General features: G+C 45.7%; 1 protein-coding gene across 1 annotated transcript in view; it reads left to right on the top strand.

Moving 5' to 3' along the window:
• The window catches only part of Vps53 (VPS53 subunit of GARP complex), a 134692-nt gene extending 117415 nt beyond the window's left edge, over positions 1 to 17277 (top strand). Inside the window, exons 20-22 of the mRNA XM_005067384.4 lie at positions 11428 to 11565; positions 12902 to 13006; positions 13463 to 17277. Of these exons, the coding sequence (XP_005067441.1) occupies positions 11428 to 11565; positions 12902 to 13006; positions 13463 to 13633 (414 nt within the window). The 3' untranslated portion in view covers positions 13634 to 17277. The remainder of the gene's footprint in view (positions 1 to 11427; positions 11566 to 12901; positions 13007 to 13462) is intronic.
• Positions 17278 to 19260: the final 1983 nt, after the last annotated feature.

The raw sequence follows: 19260 nt of genomic DNA, 5'->3' as shown, positions 1-19260 counted from the left end.
GCAAGTGCAGAGCAGTGTGAGCACTCATGTCTTGAGCTATGGAATGGCATGGGAGGAGGCTGAATCCTGTGCCTGCAATACTGCATCTGTTTGTAGACAAGCTACTTTACAGGACCGCCATTTCCTTGTCTCTGAAATAGGAAAGCTTGGTGCCACCTCACAAAATAGCTGTTAGAATTAAACGAAACAGAGAGTTATGTGTGGTGGAATACACCAGTAATCCCAGCACTCAGGAAGCTGAAGTAGGAGGATTGTAAGTTTGAGGCCAGCCTGGGCTTCACAGCTAGACATTGTCTCAAAATAAAATAAAATAAAATGAAAGTCAGTGCCCATAAGTAAAATGCTTGTCTGGCACATAGCCAGCCTTCATTAAATGCCAGCCCCCACTCACGGTAAGCTTCCTGAGACCTGGACATGACCTTATTTCTGTTTCACTGCTCATCTTCCACATGCGGCCTGCACAAAGACTTCTAGTCAGTGCTTGCCCTCGGCTGTCTGCCTGACCCGCTCTAGCTGGAGTCAAAAATGTTGTCTTGGAAAACTCCCTGGGAGGTTATACGACTCAGACACCAGCTGGGCCTGACTGTAGCAGCCAGTGTTCTAAAATCCTGACTCTGGCATGTCCAGGGTGCAGATCTCATTCTCTCCGTCGGAAGTGGCAGCGATGCCCTCACAGCCAGCTCCAGTTTCATTAGTGCATGCTTACCAGAGCTCACTCTGGTCACCTCATTCCACTGTGCCATCTGAGAGGATGTGCAGTGATTGAGATCTGTGTCTGGGAGCTGCCTTAAGAGTTCTCAGTTACATTTCTGTCTACAGACTTGACCAAGCCCCTGGAATCCAAAGCTGACTCATGGGAACACAGTTCTGGGTTTTCGTAGCCTTGCTCAGGCCTCAAAGGCTGGCATAATGACTAACAGCCATGAGAGTTTTGATGTTGTCACATAAATCCTATATCATGACTGTTTTCCTCAAATTTTCTCTTTTATAAAACAATGTTAGCTGGTGGAGAGTAGGGGCACACCTGCCACCCTAGCATTCAGTAAGCAGAGGCAGGAGAATTGTGAATTCAAGGCCAGTGTGTGCTATGTAGTAAGATCCTGTCTCAAATAACAGAACAGAATGGAACATTAGCAGGTCAGCTCAGACCCCAGACTTGTATCTAAGGAACAGGATCCATTTGGTCAGTGTTCACATCTGCTTTTAGATGTGAAGGAAGAGCCCATCTTCTAGAACTAAAGTTTACTTCTCAGACCCCATGCAAAGGCGAGTAATAGGTTATCCATAGATCCAGCCTTGTGGAGGCCTCAAGGGCACAAGGGCAGTGTGGTCCTTGAATGGTTCCCATGTATAGTTTAGGTTCGTGTGGGTAACGTTAGGCCTGGCATCTGGACTCTGAAATCCAAGCTATGCTAGCTAGAGGCCTGTTCACTTAGGCAGCAGGGTTCCAAGGATCAAGAAGTTAGCAAAGGGGATGGAGAGATGTCCCAACAGGTGAGAGCAGTGACCACTTGAATGGAGGACTCAAGTTCAGTTCACAACCACCTGTTATTCTAGCTTCATGACTCTGATGAGCAGCTCTTCTGGTCTCTGTGGGCTGGCTGGCTGGCTGGCTCGCTCGCTCTCTCTCTCTCTCTCTCTCTCTCTCTCTCACACACACACACACACACACACACACACACACACACACACACAATGATATAATAAAATCAGTTTTTAAATGGAAGTTAATAGAGAGTTGCTTATAGGTACAAACACATTCTGACACACCCACACCCTGCCTTGCGTCATGGCGCTAACCCAAGTTTTTACCAAAGCTGTAGAATTCAAAGCTACGGCTATGCCTCATCTCAGCTGCGCCTCTTCTGCCAAAAGGTGCTCGGTGCTGAGTTGAGGTTAGGCTTGAATACTGATGTGAAAAATAAAAAGGAGGCCCTTTCTGCTCTTTGTGATTAGTACATGCAGTGAGTTATTTATCTCCGGGCCCCAGGGTCCTCTTGAGCATTTGCAAGGGCACATGGAATTGAACCATTCCTGGATTGTAATGCTCCTTGCTAGTTTGTGATTTTCAGAGAACCTTGTGGGATTTGCAGGGTCATTAATTAGTCTTACAACTGAGGTCATCTATGACTGAACACACAGCAGAAATAAAATCCATTCGCCTAAACTTACCCTAGAGAGAACAGCACATTGTGCTATTGGAAAAAGACTCACAGCCCAGTCCTCGATCTGCTGTTGCTGGCCCCTTGTTCACAAACAGTGCCTGCCTGCTCTGTGCTCAGGGTCCTATTTAAACAAGAGTACTTGCCCAGGCACTCTCCAGGTACCTTCCAGACCTTTCCTATTGCTCCAAACTTCATTTTTTGTCAAGTTGCTTTTTTTCCTTCTTACATTTTCTTCCTTCATTTATTTGGTTTGGTTTTGTTACAGTGCTGTATTGTGTAATCCAGGGCTGTCTACAAGTTCACAAACCCTGCTGGGGGGGGGGCAGCGGCACGCACGCAAGGGGCAGGCATTTAATCCCAGGCAGACACAGGCGGATCTCTGTGAGATAGAGGCCAGACTGGTCTACAGAGTGAGTTCCAGGACAGCCAGGGTTACACAGAGAAACCTTGTCTTGAAAAAAAACTAACAGACAAACAAAAAACTTCACAAATCTCCTGGCTCGGCCTGCTGGATGACGAGATACTAAGCAAGCACTACCACTATACCCAGTTTGCTTTGTGTTGTCTTTATATATGGTATCAACAGGGCAGGAAGATGGCTTAATGCTAAAATACATGCTTTGTATATACAAGATGCTGGGTTCAATCCCTAGCACCATAAAAAGATTATTTCTGGATATGTGCCATAGGAATATTTTGAAATTGCACATAACATAAAATGTGCCAAGTAGCCATCTTCCAGTGTGCAGCTCACTGGCATTAAGTACAGCCATTGCTGAGAAGCTGCCATGGCCACCATTTCTGAAGCAAACCTCTGCATCCATCTAAGTATTGCTCCCCACTGCAGCCCTCCCCGCGGTCACATGTTAATGTCTGTCGCTGAATTTGACTGTTCTTCAAATATCAAATAAGTGGGCATTTGTCTTTTATGTCTGACTTCTCTGACCTAGCCTAATGTCATCAGAAATTCCTTCCTTTTAAGGTTCAATAATATCTTATTATATGTGTTAAGAATACTACATTTTTATCACATTGACTTTTAGACTCTTCTAGTTCAAAAACATCTGGATAAAAATGTTTAAAGCAATTGGGGGTGTGTAGGGGCTTCTTGCTGTTGTTGTTGAGACAGGCTCTCACTGTGTGCCATGGCTAGCCTCAAACTCACAGAGTTTGCTTCTCCCTCTGCCTCCTGAATGCTGGATTAAAAGTGTGTACTACCATGCCCAACATTAAAGCAGATCTGAAAGTACACTCATCACTGTTCCCATGGTCTAGTGTGTGTCATCACAGGTAGAAAGTGAGAGAGATGGTTGTTCTTGGGCACATCTTTTCTATGTAGCCTTTAGAACAGGGGAAGGGGGCTAGAAAGATGCCTCAGTGGTTAAAAGCATGTACTGCTATTGTAGAGGACGCAGGTTCAGTTCCCAGTGCAGAGGATCAGCTGCCTCTGAACTCTGTGGGGTCTTGTGTGCATGTGGTGCATGTATACACACTCAGGTGCACACGTTCACAGAAAATGAACAAATACTTTTCCAAAAGGAGGCCAGGCATGGTGGTGCACACCTTTAATTCCAGCACTGAAGACATAGGGGCAAACAGATCTCTGTGAGTTCCAGGCCAGCCCTTACTGCATAGTGAGTTGCAGGACAACCAAAGGTATAAAGTGAGACCCTGTCCAAATAAATCAGTAAATGGTAAAATTTATTATTTAATAGTAAAATTTTAAACTGTATCAAAGTAAAAATAGGTTCGTTGTTGAATGTGATTAAAAAGGTATTTAAAATGATTATTCATACACGGTAGAAAATTCTCAGAGTTCAAGGTTATCCTTGACTGAGCAGTGAGTCTGAGGCCAGCTTGGGATATGCACGATAAAGATGCCATCTCAGAGTTTTTGAAAGGTAAATGTTACATGTTATAAACATTTGTCAAAATTACAGTTAAGAACTATATTAGGAAGCTGGGCAGTGGTGGCACACACTTTTAATCCCAGCACTCAGGAGGCAGAGGCATGTGGATCTCATGAGCTCAGCCTGGTCTACATAGTGAGTTCCAGGACGGACAGGGCTACACAGAGAAACTCTTGTCTCAAGAAACAATATAAATAAATGAAACCCTGTCTCGTAAAAACGAAAAAAAAAAAAAAAAAAAAAAGAAAGAAAGAAAGAAAGAAAAAAGAAAAAATCATTAACATGTAAAATACACGCATACTTTTAAGTATTTCACATTTCATGGTATGCACATTTTATCTTAGAAAGAGAAAGAAAAGAGTGAGTGGCTGGGGATGAACATGATAGGATTTCTCAGCCTGCACTACTGACATCCAGGCCCACAAGCTTAAGACAGCACCCACCACTTCTGCCCCCTAGAGGCAAGTGGCAAGGTCAAGTGTGGGGTGAAAAACAAAGATGCCCCTTGTCCAGTGCCACTGGAATCGAGCAGTAATGAATGTTGGCAGATGTTTGTTGGGGTTGTTGAAGCTCAGTCCTGTGCTTACAGTCTCGTGATACCAATCTATTACTCATATGTTTGAAATACACCTCACGGATGAGATTTTAACAATAGTGCTCCACTCCCACATGTACCTGCTCATGAACAAAGTAAGATTTTATTTGGGGAATTGATAGGACATTCCATGTTTCCTGAAATTAGTTTCCTTCCGGATTGTTTTTCTCCCTCTTGTGGCGCTGGGGATTGAACCAGAGGCTCCCACATGTGAGGCAAGCACTCGACCACTGAAGTGCAACCCAGACTCCTGCTTCCTGGTTTCCTGATTGCAGACTTGTATTCAAAACAGCTGAGCATTCCCGCCTCTCTCGTACACACATGGGTGCTCCTGCCCAAGTCGCTGGCTTTTGCCCTCTGTGCAGCACACTCTCTTTCTGAAGGGCCACTCTGCCGTCCCTGTGCGCTAATTCCTACCTCCTAAGCAAGCTCTGACCCGCTTCCTAAGTAGCCATCTTTTCTACACAGGGTGCCACCCTCTCAGTCATAAGGACCCTGTGTGTGCGCTACTCACCACTGAGAGGAAATCCCTGCTATACCCCAGAAGTGAGAAGATGGAGCCAACATCAAACACAATGGCCAGATACAGAAATCCCCCACATGGCAAATAAGATATCTGATTTCTCTATTTCCATCCCTTATTGCCTGTTTGCCCTTTTGAGGGGCACCTGCAGTCACATGGCATGTGCCTGCGCGTGCATGTGTGCACATACTCACACACACACACACTCACACACACGGGTGATGTCCTCGCCAGGTATGATGGCATACTCCTTTAATCCCAGCTCTCAGGAGGTAGAGGGCAGTGGATCCCTGTGAGTGGCTGGCCTGGTTAAATAGTGAGTTCCAGGACAGCCAGTACTAACTACATAGAGAGACCCTGTCTCAAAAAAAATTTACATAAATTTAGGAAGGCTTCTAGAGCTAAGGTCCACATTAGAAATGTGTTTCTAAGGCATGGGGATGGACTTAGTGGGAGAGCATGTGAGTACTTGCCATCAGTCGGCAGCACCACCAAATAAATAGATTTGTTTATAATTGATAATCAGTCAATTAAATTTAAAATTTTTATTTTATTTTATTTGTATGTGTGTTTCACTTACTTGTTGGCACCACATGCATGCCTGATGCCCACAGAGGCCAGAAGGAGGTGTTGGATCTCTTGGAACTGGAGTTACAGACGGTTATATGCTACCATGTAGATGCTAGGAATTGAACCCAGGTCCTCTGCAAAAGCAACAAGTGATCCTAACCACTGAGTTATCTCTCCAACCCTTGGAAATGAAAATTTCAAATGAAACCATCTGTAGTTAAGTGTAGTTAAGACACTGCATGCACCTATAATTCCAGATAGTTGGGACACTCAGACAGGATATTCACAAATCCAATGCTAGCCTAGGCAGCAGACCAGGAACCTAGCTCAAGAAAACAAAACCCATTTCCGGTAGCACCAGAAACACTGACTTCCTTGAAACAAATCTTATCAAAAAACTGTACAAGCACTCTACAGAAGAAAGTGTCCGACTCTAAAGGGGCCATTTTAGCCAGACCTGGTGACACAGGCCTATAGCCCCAGCATTCAGAAGGTTAAGGTAAGAAAATAGAGAGCTTGAAGCCTAGGCTACAGGGTAAGATCTTGCCTCAATCAATCAGTCAATCCATAAGGAAAAGGAGGGGTGGGGGCCTCCTTCTGAAAGTTTCCTTTACTCGTTAGTGCTCTTTCCCAAGCATAGCTACTTGGTCCATCTGCAGCCCTCAAATTATCTCTGAGGTGCAAGTAAATTTGGGTGGCCACTTCTTACCCAGTGCCTCATGATGAAGAAACTGGTCTATAATGAGTTTTCAAAATGAAACCAGCAGATAGTGGTGACCAGTGGCCTTTTATCTTCCCATAACACCAGTTCTCATCTTTCCTGACCATACTGCTTCATGCAAGAGCAAGAGTGAGGTCCTTCTCAGGGGACTAGCGAGATGGGGTTTTCTTGTGACTAGCCAGAGATGAGAATGCCATACCTCTTTAAGATATGGGGTACACTAGAAAGTTATGTCTGGCTTATATGTATATAATATATCTCTGGGAACTAGAAAAAGTAGCCAACATCCCCAGATGTTCGAAACAGATTTTCCTCCCAACAGATAAATGCTAGGCCATGGTTTTGATTTTGATAATTACTATGTGGAGGTGAAGTTGAATCTTAGCCAGGCCTTAAAAGAAAGAAAGAAAGATACAAATAATGAAAGACAGATTGATTTCCTGTTAACAGATGAATAGAAAATACTTCAAAAAAATAGTGACCAGCCATTGAAATTTGTACCATGTCCCCAAATTTGCTCAACATCTCTTCAAGTTTGAACTAGGTCATTACGATTTTTGCTGAAGGCCCCTGTGAATTTCCACCCTTCCCTCACCCCCCTCTCCATGCCCAAAAGTGAACACTATTCTGATTTAGGTTTCTAACTTGCCATATGTATTTGGGTGTTCATGCATGTATATATCCCCAAATGATACATGGATTGTTTTGCTTATTTCTAAGCTTTATATAAATTGTACTATACATGTCATTTCCTCTCTTGCCTTTCCCCCCACTTAGCATGTTTTGAGATTTATTTGTGTTGAACTATGTCATTTGTGTTCACTCATTTTGGCTTCAGTATCATTTCCCATTGCATAAATATGCCAGCATTCGTTTATTCATTCCTGTTTTATGGACACTGAGCTGTTTCCAGTCCTTGCTTTTGCAAAGAAGAGGTACAGGGAAGTTCTTTTTAAAGCAAGTGTTATGGATTGAATATGAAAGTCACCTTTGACTTGTGTATTAAATGCTGGACACACTGTTTTGAAAGTTTCTGGAAGGTTTAGGAGGTACAGGCGAGTTGGAGGAAGTACATTACTCAGGGCATGTCATTGAAAACTATATCTTGTCATGGTTTCTCTGCTTCTTCTCTGCAGTGAGGTAAAGAAATTCCCCCATCACACACTGCTGCCACCATAATGTTCTGTTGAAAAACATGAGGCCAAGCAGTCAACTTAGACTGACACTCCAGGACTGTCCTTCAAAACAAATCTTCTGTCCCTTAAGTTTAGGAATTTTGTCAGAGCTATCAAAAAGTTAAGAACAGCCAAGAATTTCTCCCTGTGGTGTAAGTAAAGGGTGCTGTATCATAGTTACATATTTGTTGTTTTGTTTGTTTTGAAAGTCTCTCTTTGTAACCCCAGTGCTGTCCTAGAAGTTGTAGATAGCTCAGGTTGGCCCCATACTTGCCACAGTCCTTCTGTATCTGCCTGCCAAGGGCTGAGTTACAGATACACAGCACAATGCCAGATGGGTTATGTGGATCTTCAAGTAAGAAAATACTGCTGAGGTCCACCAAAGGGCTGGAACTAATTCTGTCTGTCCCCACGAGCTCTTAGCCAGCACCTTTTGTGTGCATGGTGCTAGTGTTAGAGCCCAGGCTGAGTGCATGCTCGGCAGATATGCTGCACTAAACTAAACCCAGCCCTGGTCATCTTCTCACTCCATGGGAGTCTTTATGTGCCCTGCATCTCATTCCCTTGCCAGTGCAGTACCAGCCTATGGCTGGTTTGGATCCATGTTTTACTGTGAGTCTCATGTAACTTAACTTAGAATAATATATTTTTCAGTCTTTCCCATATTTGACATTCTTTTCTACCCACAAGCAATAAAAACAATCTCTGTGTTTTCTACTAAAAGTTTGAAAGTTTTGGGCTGTTAGAGGTGGCTCTGTAGTTCAGAGCACTTGCCAGAGGTTTGGGCTTTGGTTCCCAGCACCCATATCAGGCAGCGCACAACCACCTGTAACTCTAGCTCCAGAGAATCTGATGTTTCTCTGGACTTCATGGATGTGCTCAGATGTACACAGACACACACACACACACACACACACACACACACACACACACACACACACACACACACACACTTAGTAAACTCAATATTTATCCATAGTGGCAAATGCCTCTAATCCCAGCACTTGGGAGGCAGAGTCAGGCAAATTTAAGTAAGTTTGAAGCCAGCCTGGCCTGTTTAGTAAGTTCCAGTCCAGCCAGAGCTACATAATGAAACCCTGTCTCAAAAAAAGTGTTTTAAACTTTTCTTTTTCATCTCCTAGATTCTAACCCATGTAGAATTACACATAAACATTCTTTTTCTTTAAGACAGAGTCTTGCTATTTCACCCAGGGTAGCCTTGAGCTCTGGGGTCCAAGTGACCCTCCCCCCTCGCTTCCCAAGTTGCTGGAACTGTAGGGTGCACACACCTCGGGGCTTGCATCCAGCATAGTTGTTCTTTAGAAGTGTGTGGGCAGCAATGTAAATTCCACGTGACTCTGGGGAGTTTGCTAACTCTGGGCTGTTGGTGTGGGTCTTGGTAGTCTGTGCCATTTTTTCAGATGCTGAATACATTTCTCTGAACACACGGCTTTTCCAAAAAACAAAAACTATGGTGATTTGATCCTGAGTTGGGGGGTCCACAGAACCCACATAGAAAGCCAGTGTGCCTTGCTAGCCAGCCAGTCCAGCCAATTAGTGAGCTCCAGGTTCAGTGAGAGATCCTGTCACATAAGACAGAAGACATCTAAGATTGACCTCCGGCTCCTCACACACACAGTCATGTGAGTGTGCACACATAAGCATGTACACACACCTGACTTCCAATCACCTTCTAAAACAAGCATAATAAGACTGCTGTGCTGCCCCAAAGTTGAGAAACTCAGGAAGTTTAGGCTCTGGAGCTGGAGAGATGGCTCAGAGGACAAAAGCACTTGCCCTCAAGCATGAAGAACCTGAGTTGGAATAACCAAAACACACACAAAGCTAGGCGTGGTAGTGCACATCTCTAATCCCAGCACTCCTAAAGCAGGAGAGGAGGTCAAGAGGTCATAACCCCTGGGAGTTCACAGGCAGCTAGCCTGGCACCAGGTACACAATGCAGTGGCCAAAACTCAGAGACCCCGCTTCCAAACAAGGTGGAAGGTTGTGTTCTCACCTCCACACACATGGCATGGCATGTACATGCCCGTGCACACACGTATATATTATACACAAACAGAAAGTGGTTTTGACTATCCATATTTCTTCATCAGATTCCTGTTGTTAGGGTAGCTTTCTTTGCCACTCATGGAAAGTAATATGTCTTGGTTATATGAACTAAGCATTAACATTCCCCAAATCCTTATAATATTGTCAAAATTATAATCACTATAACCATTAAGCTGATTGTATCTCTCAGTAGCTAGTTTGTCTTTAGTTACTAATTCTCTCATCCAAAGTCCAGGGGAAACCAGAGGTCACAGAGTGTCAGAGCCTTAAATCCCTCCCCTGGCCAACTAGCTATAATTCTGAAAGGCTGTCTAACAGGTCATCAAACCTTGTCCTAATATTTTGACCACTACCATCCGAGTTTAGTGGTAGTCAGGGGATTTGTCATCCCACTACTGACTCCACCTTATTGGGGCCTTATGTGACCCCCAGCCTGTGGCCTCAGGCATTTCTGTATTCCTGGTTATCAGTGCCTAGAGGCATCTAATCAAGCCATCCTGAACTATGTGTGGCAGTTTATTATACCTCTGGAGCACTGATGTTCTCTTCTACAAAATTGGAAACAATGAGCTCATTCAGGTTGGACCCCCAGAGAGACAATGTAAGGAAACTTCTAGTATCCTTCTAGCCATTGGTGATCAATGAGGAAAATTGATCTCTTTCCAGATAATTGGCATTCAAGAAGACCAGAACAAACAAAAAAAGTGGATGCTGCCAAGATCTGACTAAATATGGTTAAAATGTCATCAAACAGCATCTAGAGAAATCCTAAGTATAGCAATAACAAGTTACCACTTTTGCCTTATGAATAAGTAAGGTTTTTGTGACACTTTTTCAGTGCTGATGAGGGTGCATTCTGCAATTTCTGTGATGCTGGTAGCTTTGTAAACAAGTGCATTCTAGGTAGAAAGAGGTTCAGACATGTTCTGGGAACCTTCAGAATACCCTTATGCTTTGGCCTGTTCTAGAGACTGTCCCCTAAGGAGATGTCACTGATGAGGCTAGAATCCATAATGAGGCTGTCTGCCTCAGCATCTGGCTTTTTTACTTTGTTGTTGTTTTATTTTATATTTTTTTCTCTTGTGTGTACGAATGTTTTGTCAGCATTTATGCATGTGTGCCTTGTGCATGCCTAGTGACTGTGGAGGTCAGAAGAGGGCATAGGATCCCCTTGAACTGGAGTTACAGATGGCTGAGTCACCTTGTGGGTGCTGGGAACCAAACCAGTTCACCTGAGTCTCTCCAGCCCCTCAGCATCTGTTACTAATAATAAAAATCTAGGGAGCAAATTAAGTGGGAGAATGCTACTATAACTTAAACAATGTAGCCAGTATTGCATAGCCGTTACAAATTGTAAATTTTTAAGACGGTCATGATGGGAAATAAAATGCAAACCCTTTGTGTGTCTACTAGAAAGGGCAGGGTATGAAGCCATACATACACTCAGTATGATTCAAACTAGGTTTTCATCCACACTCACTAGCTAGCAGGAATTATATCCACATTTCACTGTGGTTTCTTGAAGTAGCTTTTCCTGGCCAGTGAAAACTGTATTTTTTTTTCCTTTAAAGTTCTGCTTTCCAAGTTTTCTGTAATGGGAAAGGATCGTGTGTACAGTGAGTAACACACACCTGCTCAGCGTGTATACACTAGGTGCTAGTTGCATAGAGTGGCTATAACAGTCTGCTTGGTATGCAGCTGCTGCTGGACACCCATTCCCTGAAGATGGTCCTGCTGGATCTCCCATCCATCGGCTCCCAGGTGGTGAGGAAGGCGCCTGCCAGTTACACTAAGATTGTCGTGAAAGGCATGACCCGGGCTGAAATGATCCTCAAGGTGTGTCTTCTCTGGAACTCTGTTCAAAGGGGCTGGTCCCAGCTTAGATCCCTTGTTTCAGGGAGTTTGGGATTTGCAAACACAGAGTCTGCTCTGGCCCCTCTGGCCCCTCGGGCCCCAAGAGTTGTCCACACTCTATGATGTTGAAAATCAGTGCACAGTTATCTGGGGATCTGCAAGCCTTTCTGACAGGTGAGTTCTGTTTAATGAGCGCTACCAGCTGAGCGTCAGGTGGCAAATCAGGGGAAAAGTCCAGGGATCCCTTGTCACTCAGCAGAAATTTTAGGCCCAGCTGTCACTCCCTTCCCCAGAAGCCTGTGGCTTTCCATGTTTGGCACCTTTACGTGAACTCTGAACAGATGTTGTAGTAACTGAATCTAATTGGCAAATGAGCTTTTTAATGCCTCGTTTGACAAGCAATTGAACTTGGTGCTCTGGTAGATAGTGCCTGCCTCTGAACTCCACCTGGGCCTGTCAGAAAAGGCTGGCAGCTGGGAAGCAAAGGCTCTGTTCTCAAGAGAGCTGAGAGTCCAGCACCTGTGGGCTCTTCAGGCCCATTTCCCAGAGTGACTCAAACGATGGCAGGAAAATAAGGCTGCAGTGGACTAGCCTGGCTGCAGACCTCAGGATCTGGACCACACAAGGGTCCTGGGAAACCTACAAACAGCCTCACGGCTATCCTCCCCAGCTAGCTTGCTCAAGGGAGGAGAGATGCATTTTGGGAAATATCTGCAAAGGACTTTTGAAGAAACTGCTCCTTGTCACTTTCTGGTACATTCTCGGGAATTCAAAACAAAATCAACCCACTAGGGAAGAAAAAACATATTCCAGAACCGAATGAAGCAAATCTGAGGATGGTGATGCCATCTGTCTGCATAATAACTGGTAGTTAAATGAATGTGGCAAAACGAAGTTCCAGGTTTCAGATCTTCAAGAGAGTGAGGCCAGTTTGGAATTTTTGTTCCTGAGAACATTTGTGGCCACCCATTCCATGTACTTCTCACCCCTCGCAGTAACAGAAGAAGTGGAGACCTCACCACCCATGCAATCCCCCAGCAGATGGTCTCTTCCATGCCTCCTGGTGGAATTAGGAACCTCAGGTGTTGGGGTCCAGGAATCCGATGTTAAAAAGCAATCTGGGCACTAATGATGACTCAGCCTCTCTTGGGGATACTACTCTAATTGAACATCAAGTTGAAATGAGCCATCAGAGCATTTCCACACATGGGTTTGGAGCTGGCAATAGGCCCCTTCATGGTCAGCTGGAAAGTAAGGATCGCTGAGCCTGCCCTCCAGCCTAAGGACTCCTACCTACTCTTACCCTCTCTGTTGGCAGGTGGTGATGGCCCCTCATGAACCATTGGTGGTATTTGTTGACAACTACATCAAACTCCTTACGGATTGCAACACAGAAACCTTCCAGAAAATACTGGACATGAAGGTAAGCTCTTTTTAAGTGCATCCCATCCAACCTAGGGCATGGAATGTGAATATAGAATTAGAGAGGTTGCCTCCAAATGCAGATTTCTGGCCTCACCCTGCATCCCAGATTGCCAAGAGTCTCTCCTGAAGGCTGATCCTGGTCGTACAGACTGCAGCATCCTGAGGACCACCCTGCCCGAGGGAGGACCACTGCCCCATGGAGGATGGAGCGGAGCAGTGCAAGGAAGAAGAGGGAGATCGTTTCTCTCTTCTCTTCCCAACCCTTCGTCCTCTCCCATCCTATCGCCCACTTTTCCTTCCTCAGTTTTATGTTCCAGGTCCTTGGGCTCAAGCCATTATGCAGTTAACCCAGCAGAGCTGAGGCTGGGCAAACTGCAGGACGAAGGTGTGCTTCCTCCCCTGCCACCCATTGTGGGACCGCCCCCTGACCACCCTTCTCTCCCTTTCCTCTCAGGGGCTGAAGAGGAGCGAGCAGAGCAGCATGCTGGAACTTTTCCGGCAGAGGCTCCCTGCCCCACCCTCAGGGACAGAAAGTTCAAGCACACTGTCCCTAATGGCTCCAACACCAGAGCAGGAATCGTCCCGCATCCGCAAACTTGAGAAACTGATTAAAAAGAGACTGTAAGGAATATGCAGACACTGCCAGGGACCCTGAGCAACTGATTTCTGGAAACACTCACTCTCAGGTCCTCCGTCTTCAAACCTCTGGGGTATTACGGTTATTAAAGTCTCTCTCCCATACCCTGTCTTATTCTCTATGCCAGTTAGAGAAACTGAGTGAAACTGGGCTATAAAAAGGCATTTTTAGATTATTTCCCATTCCTGAAGCTGGAGCAGCATTGGGTGAAAGGTCCATGTGGTTCACTTCTGTCTTCAGGCTGCCTATGATGGTTGAGTTGTCACTGACTCCTGTCACCTCACCACATAGCATGGAGCTATGTGCCTGCAGCTTGACTGAGAAAGCCTGGATCGGATCTCACCCCTTCCTTCCTCTGTATTTGAGGTCAAAGCCTCTGCAACCAGGGGTGCCTTCCCCCTCCTTGTCTCTGGAATGGACTTGGGGCCTGAGTGAACCAAATGGCAGATGACAGAGTGGGATACTAGCCTCTCTTTGTCAGGACCCTGCCAGGATTGGCACGCCTTATGTTAATTGCCGCTTTCTAGGACTTAAATCTACGTCTTCCATGATATGACCAAATTATCCCCGTGTTCTCCCACATCTATGTACTCCCCGAAAGACAGATGCCCTCTGCTTCTATTGCACATTGAGGAGGCAGACTGTGGATGCTGGTGTGCCCAGCCTTGGCAGCAGGTATCTGGCCTGTGATGGGCTCTTGAGCTGGTGTGGAGGCAGACCTAGAGCTGACTTAGAGACAGAGCTCTCCCTGCTCACTTGAATACATTGTGCAGCCCACTTTCCTTTGCCCCTGGGTCCTAGGGAGGGGACTGTCTTCTGAGAAGACTGTCTTCTGAAGTTCCCTTGGAAGGGCTTTCTCTGACTCTCTTGGCAGAAGCGATGGGAAGAAAGACACAGTCAGTCTGACTGCCTGATTCCCCACTCCATCGTATATTTCAAGTCTAGAGTACTTCCCATAGTCCTTGAGACTCGGTGGCCGTGTGTAGCATCACACAGGCACATCATTACTACTACCGAGAAAAGCCACCTAGGAATGTGATGACTGACCTTGCACCCCAAGCTCAGAACCTGCAACAGCCCAGAGCGTAGCGCAACCCTGTTCTGCCCATGCTGCCTACTACCAGCTCTTGAAATGAAGCTCTGCAGGGGAGAATGGGGATCTTACCAGGGCAGACATCACCCTGCTCTCTCAGCTCTTTTGAAACCAAGGCTGGATTACATGACCACTGCCTCAGTGTCACCTTTAGTGACCACTTTTGGCAGGTATAAACTTGTCAGCCAGTAGGACAGTAAAATCTGCATCCTTGAATTGATCCCAGATCCCAGTGCCAATCCTTCCATCGCCACCATAGGAAAAAAAAACTAATCTGGTTATTTCTGGATACCCAAAATACTCAGCTTGGTCCTGGGCCCTATGTCTCTCTTTCTCTTTTCTTTTCTTTCTTTTTTTTTTTTGTTCTTTTGACCATTAAACTACCCCCCAGCCCTAGAGCCTCATTTCTTCATCAGTGTCTAAACTATTCTTGCTAGTCAGTGTAACTCATGTGTTGAGCACTTTGAAATTCTAAAGAGAAAGAAACAAGTGGCAAGAAAGGTGTGTTGCCCTGGTCAGGATGCATCATAACTTAGACAAGCACAGCTCACTGGTGCTCAGGAGTGGCACTCCTCTGTGCTGCTCTGTGGGCCTGGCAGTTCTGTGGCTTGCCCTATTTTGGAAAGAAGACATCAGTCTGTCTCCAAACAGCACAGCCAATTCAGCCACCTGCCACCCACCTAGAAGAGCTGAGGAAGCCAGTAGGCTCCTCCCACACCTGACTACTGTCACCATGTTCACACGGCTTATTACACTTCTCTTTCTGGTTCATTCATGAGAGGCTGGTTTTCTAGCCATCTCTGTGGATGGCATTGAGACATCCAGCTGCTGTTTCTCCCAGCAAAGTTACTTCCTTGATGTATTACACTGTCAGCAATCACCAAGGAGCCGTCAGATAGATGTCAGTAGAAGTTATGTTAAATGTCTTCTTGATGAGGACTGAATACAGTGTGTTCTCTACAGACAGCCTATTCCTCACCTGGGGAATGCATTAGAGTCCCCTGGGGGCCCTTTGAAAACTGCAGATGTCTGGAGGCTTAGCTCTGTAAGTCTGCAATGAGGCCTCGTGTATATATGTTTAAAAGCTGTCAGTATCCACGGGAGACTGATTCCAGGACCACACACACCCCATGCAGATGCTCTGTCCCTTCTACAAATGGCAGTGTATGTAAATAATCTAAGCATATCCTCTCGTTGACACTAAATATCTCTAGAGTATGCATAATACCTCATGTGATGTAAATACTACATAAGTAGTTGGGTTGTTTTGGGCAGATTTATTGTTTTTGGGTTTTGGTAGTGGTTTTATTTTGTTTTTAAGACAGAGTTTCAGTCACTATGTGGTCCAGTCTGACCTTGAACTCATAACCCAGACTGGCCTCCCAACTGCTGGCAGTATAGGTATGCACTGCCATACGTTGAAATAGTTGTTACTCTGTGGATGGCTTAGGGACTAATCACAATCGAGAAACTAGTCTGTATGTGTTCAAACAGGTTTTTTTTTTCCCTCCGAAATATTTGTGACTACCTTTGGTTGAAACCACAGATGCATGACCTGTAGATACAGAGGACCAACTGTAGAATGCTTACTCCCTGCTATCAGACCTTGCATTGAAAAGAGAAAGGACTTTTTAAAAGGAGTCTTCTAACCCATCTTCATAAATGTGTGTTTCTATGGTTGTCTAACCCAAGGCTGGAAGGCAGAAACAAGCAGACCTCTGAGTTAGAGGCCAGCTGGGTCTACATCGTGATTTCCAGGCAAGCCAAGGCTACACAGTGAGATTCTATCAAAGAAAAACAAGACAACAACAACAAAAAAAGTGAAAAGTTCTTTGCAACTCTTTTGTTAGGACAGGTAGCTGACTTAGAGGGGCCAGACTTGAGAAAGTTTTGTTTAGACTATATCTGCAAAGCCGGAGCCACAAAGAACCTCTGGTCTCTTGTAGAGCCTTACAGGTTCGAGGCCTTGGGCAGAACAAAGAGTCAACACCAAGACTCTGCCCAGCACCCAGAAAGGTGCCTGCTTTGAACACATTTCAAGTGCTCTAAGGTGCAGATCAAGCGACTGAGCTCAGAGAGCACAGGTCCTGGCTGCTGCTTGGCGTGGAGGCATTACACAGCCCCATCCTGAGTTGCTGCTGGACAAGGAAGCCTGGCTCCCTGTTTACAGAAGGCTAAAGGAAGTGCCAGAAGTGCGCAGCTGGAAATGCCATTCCTCTCCCTAGGAAGAAAAGTCTCAAAATAACCTTAGCTTGCTTGAGGGGGAAGGCAAGTTCCACACTTATTGTCTACTCCAAGTTGGATTCCCAAAAATAAAACTTTTAGGACTAACTACATTGGGCCATTTAACCGTTAGTCTTGGAAACAGACTCGTGAAGAACCAGCAGACATGGAGAGAATCGTTACATTTTACATATGAAATAAAAATTTCCAGGCCCATCCTAACTGTCCATCAGCAAAGCCTGTTGGACCCACAGAGTTCCTCACCTTTGGGAGATGTAAATTTCTTTCAAATAAAAGAATCATTCTTTGGTGTGTCTTTCGTTTTGCCCATCTGGAATTGATTTCTTGCTGCATCTTGAAATACAAAATACTGTAGTTAATTAAAGCATCGCTGAATGTCATTTGCTAGGATGTCTTTCCCTACTGCTGACAGAAAACAGAAGGAACCGGAAGAAAGAGCCTGAGCTTCCCTCCCAGCCACCACTGTTCTCACTCAGGCAGGTGGAGGGACATCCCGTTTTCCCTAACAGTCTAAGGAGGCTGTGCCCGAGGGGAACGTGGCAGTACTGAGCCGCCGCTGGCTGTCCAGCTGCAGTGGCACCCGCTGTCGGAATGTGTGTCAAGTGTACTGCTCCTGGTTTGGATTCCACTGGCACTGAGTTTCCACCCGTTGAGTTTGCCCTTCCCTCCCGTTCCAGTCTCAGCCAGTTTCCCATGTAGCTGCCCAAAGATCGCTCCCTCGCTCGCTCGCCTGTGCACAGCGAGTTGTTCCTGCTTCTTCACAGCTGGGAGCGCATTCTGAGTGAGATCTTTGAGGGAATTCTGATGTTTCTTTCAACAGTGGAAAATATTCCGTAGCACTGCAGTTAGCCTGGCCTGAGATCTTTACCTAGTTTCCATCCATCGTCACCAGCTCCCGCTTCCACAGGACAGCTAGGGATGGCTCTCATGAGAAAAGAAGCACTTCCGATTACCCACCCCAGAGGGCCACGTGCAAGATGATCTTCCTCCCAGCCCTCCGCCTTCTCACCTACATAGCCAGGCAGAGGAAGCATTGGTGAGCAGTGGCCTATGAAGAATGTGTCCACTGGAAACAAAAGCAGGCTGGGATGGAAACTTCCACAGAAGCCCTGCTCTGCAGGTCTGGTCCTAGCACTTTGACATGGGGCCAGTCATTCATTCTCTGAACCTCATCTTGCAACATCTGTGAAAAAGGACTGTAAATCTTCCCAGTAATCCGTGTGTGTGTGTGTGTGTGTGTGTGTGTGTGTGTGTGTGTGTGTGTGTGTTCAATTTCATTTTAATCAGACAGATCCAGGCTGGTCTCAAAGTTCTACTCCTCCTGCTTCTGCCTCCAAAGTACTGGGGTTGCAGGTATGTACTGCTAAGCCCAGCTCTTCCCAGTGACCCGAGGCAGGAGGATTTCTGTGAGTTTGAAGCTGGCCTGGGCTGCATAGTTCCAGACTAACCTGGCTTGCAGAGTGAGACTGTGCCTCCTAGACAAAAAGTCAACAAGACTTTGCAGATCATACCAGAAAGGGTGTTGGTCTGCCTCTCTGGGCCATGGGAAATGTGAGGGTTCATTACCCTTTGCCAGCTGAGACTGGCTGGAGGACCTGACAGTGGGGGCACAACCTCCTGTGGCCAGCCCACCTCCCCTGGGCAGTGGGTGAACCCTGCTTCTCTGCCCCAACTGCATCCGCAGTGAGCAGCAGAATGTCAGCCTTGTCTTTCTTAGGCAGTGATGGTGATGTCCATCTCACTCAAGAGTTCTCAAATCCTATGCTCCTCCTGCCCTGGCCGCGGCTACTTTCCTAGCCATTAGGAATAAGCCTACAGACATGGAAGAGAGCTTCCTCTCCCGGTGGTGTTGGCTAGCCCGCCCACTTTGGAGAGTGGGACACATTTTCTTTGAATGCACTAGCAAAGGCCATCTTCCAAAAGAGTGCTTTTCATACGATGTCTAGTCTGTGGCTCCACTCTCCAGTTAGTCTTGCCTGAATGCCTTCTGTTGTCTTCTGGGGTTTTGTGAGGTTTGTTTTTTGACCTACAATAACCCCTAAATTATGGAGAGAGAAGCAGTCCTAATTGAAAAAGCTGTGGTTGGCTCACAGAATGGAATCCATTAAATGCCTGTCAAAAAAATCTTAGATTTTTCCCAAAGCTGCCTAATTACCTGCATTCATGGGGCAAAGTTCCTACTTAGCCCTGATGATTCAGAGACTGTGGAGAGATAAGTGTGATTATAAATTAAAAATTGTGGTTGTTGTTTGTTTGTTTTGGGTTTTGGTTTTTTTTG

Source organism: Mesocricetus auratus, unplaced genomic scaffold (assembly GCF_017639785.1).
Source record: "Mesocricetus auratus isolate SY011 unplaced genomic scaffold, BCM_Maur_2.0 Super-Scaffold_100007, whole genome shotgun sequence".
Taxonomy (NCBI): Eukaryota; Metazoa; Chordata; class Mammalia; order Rodentia; family Cricetidae; genus Mesocricetus; species Mesocricetus auratus.
This window is presented reverse-complemented; position numbering and strand designations above follow the sequence as displayed.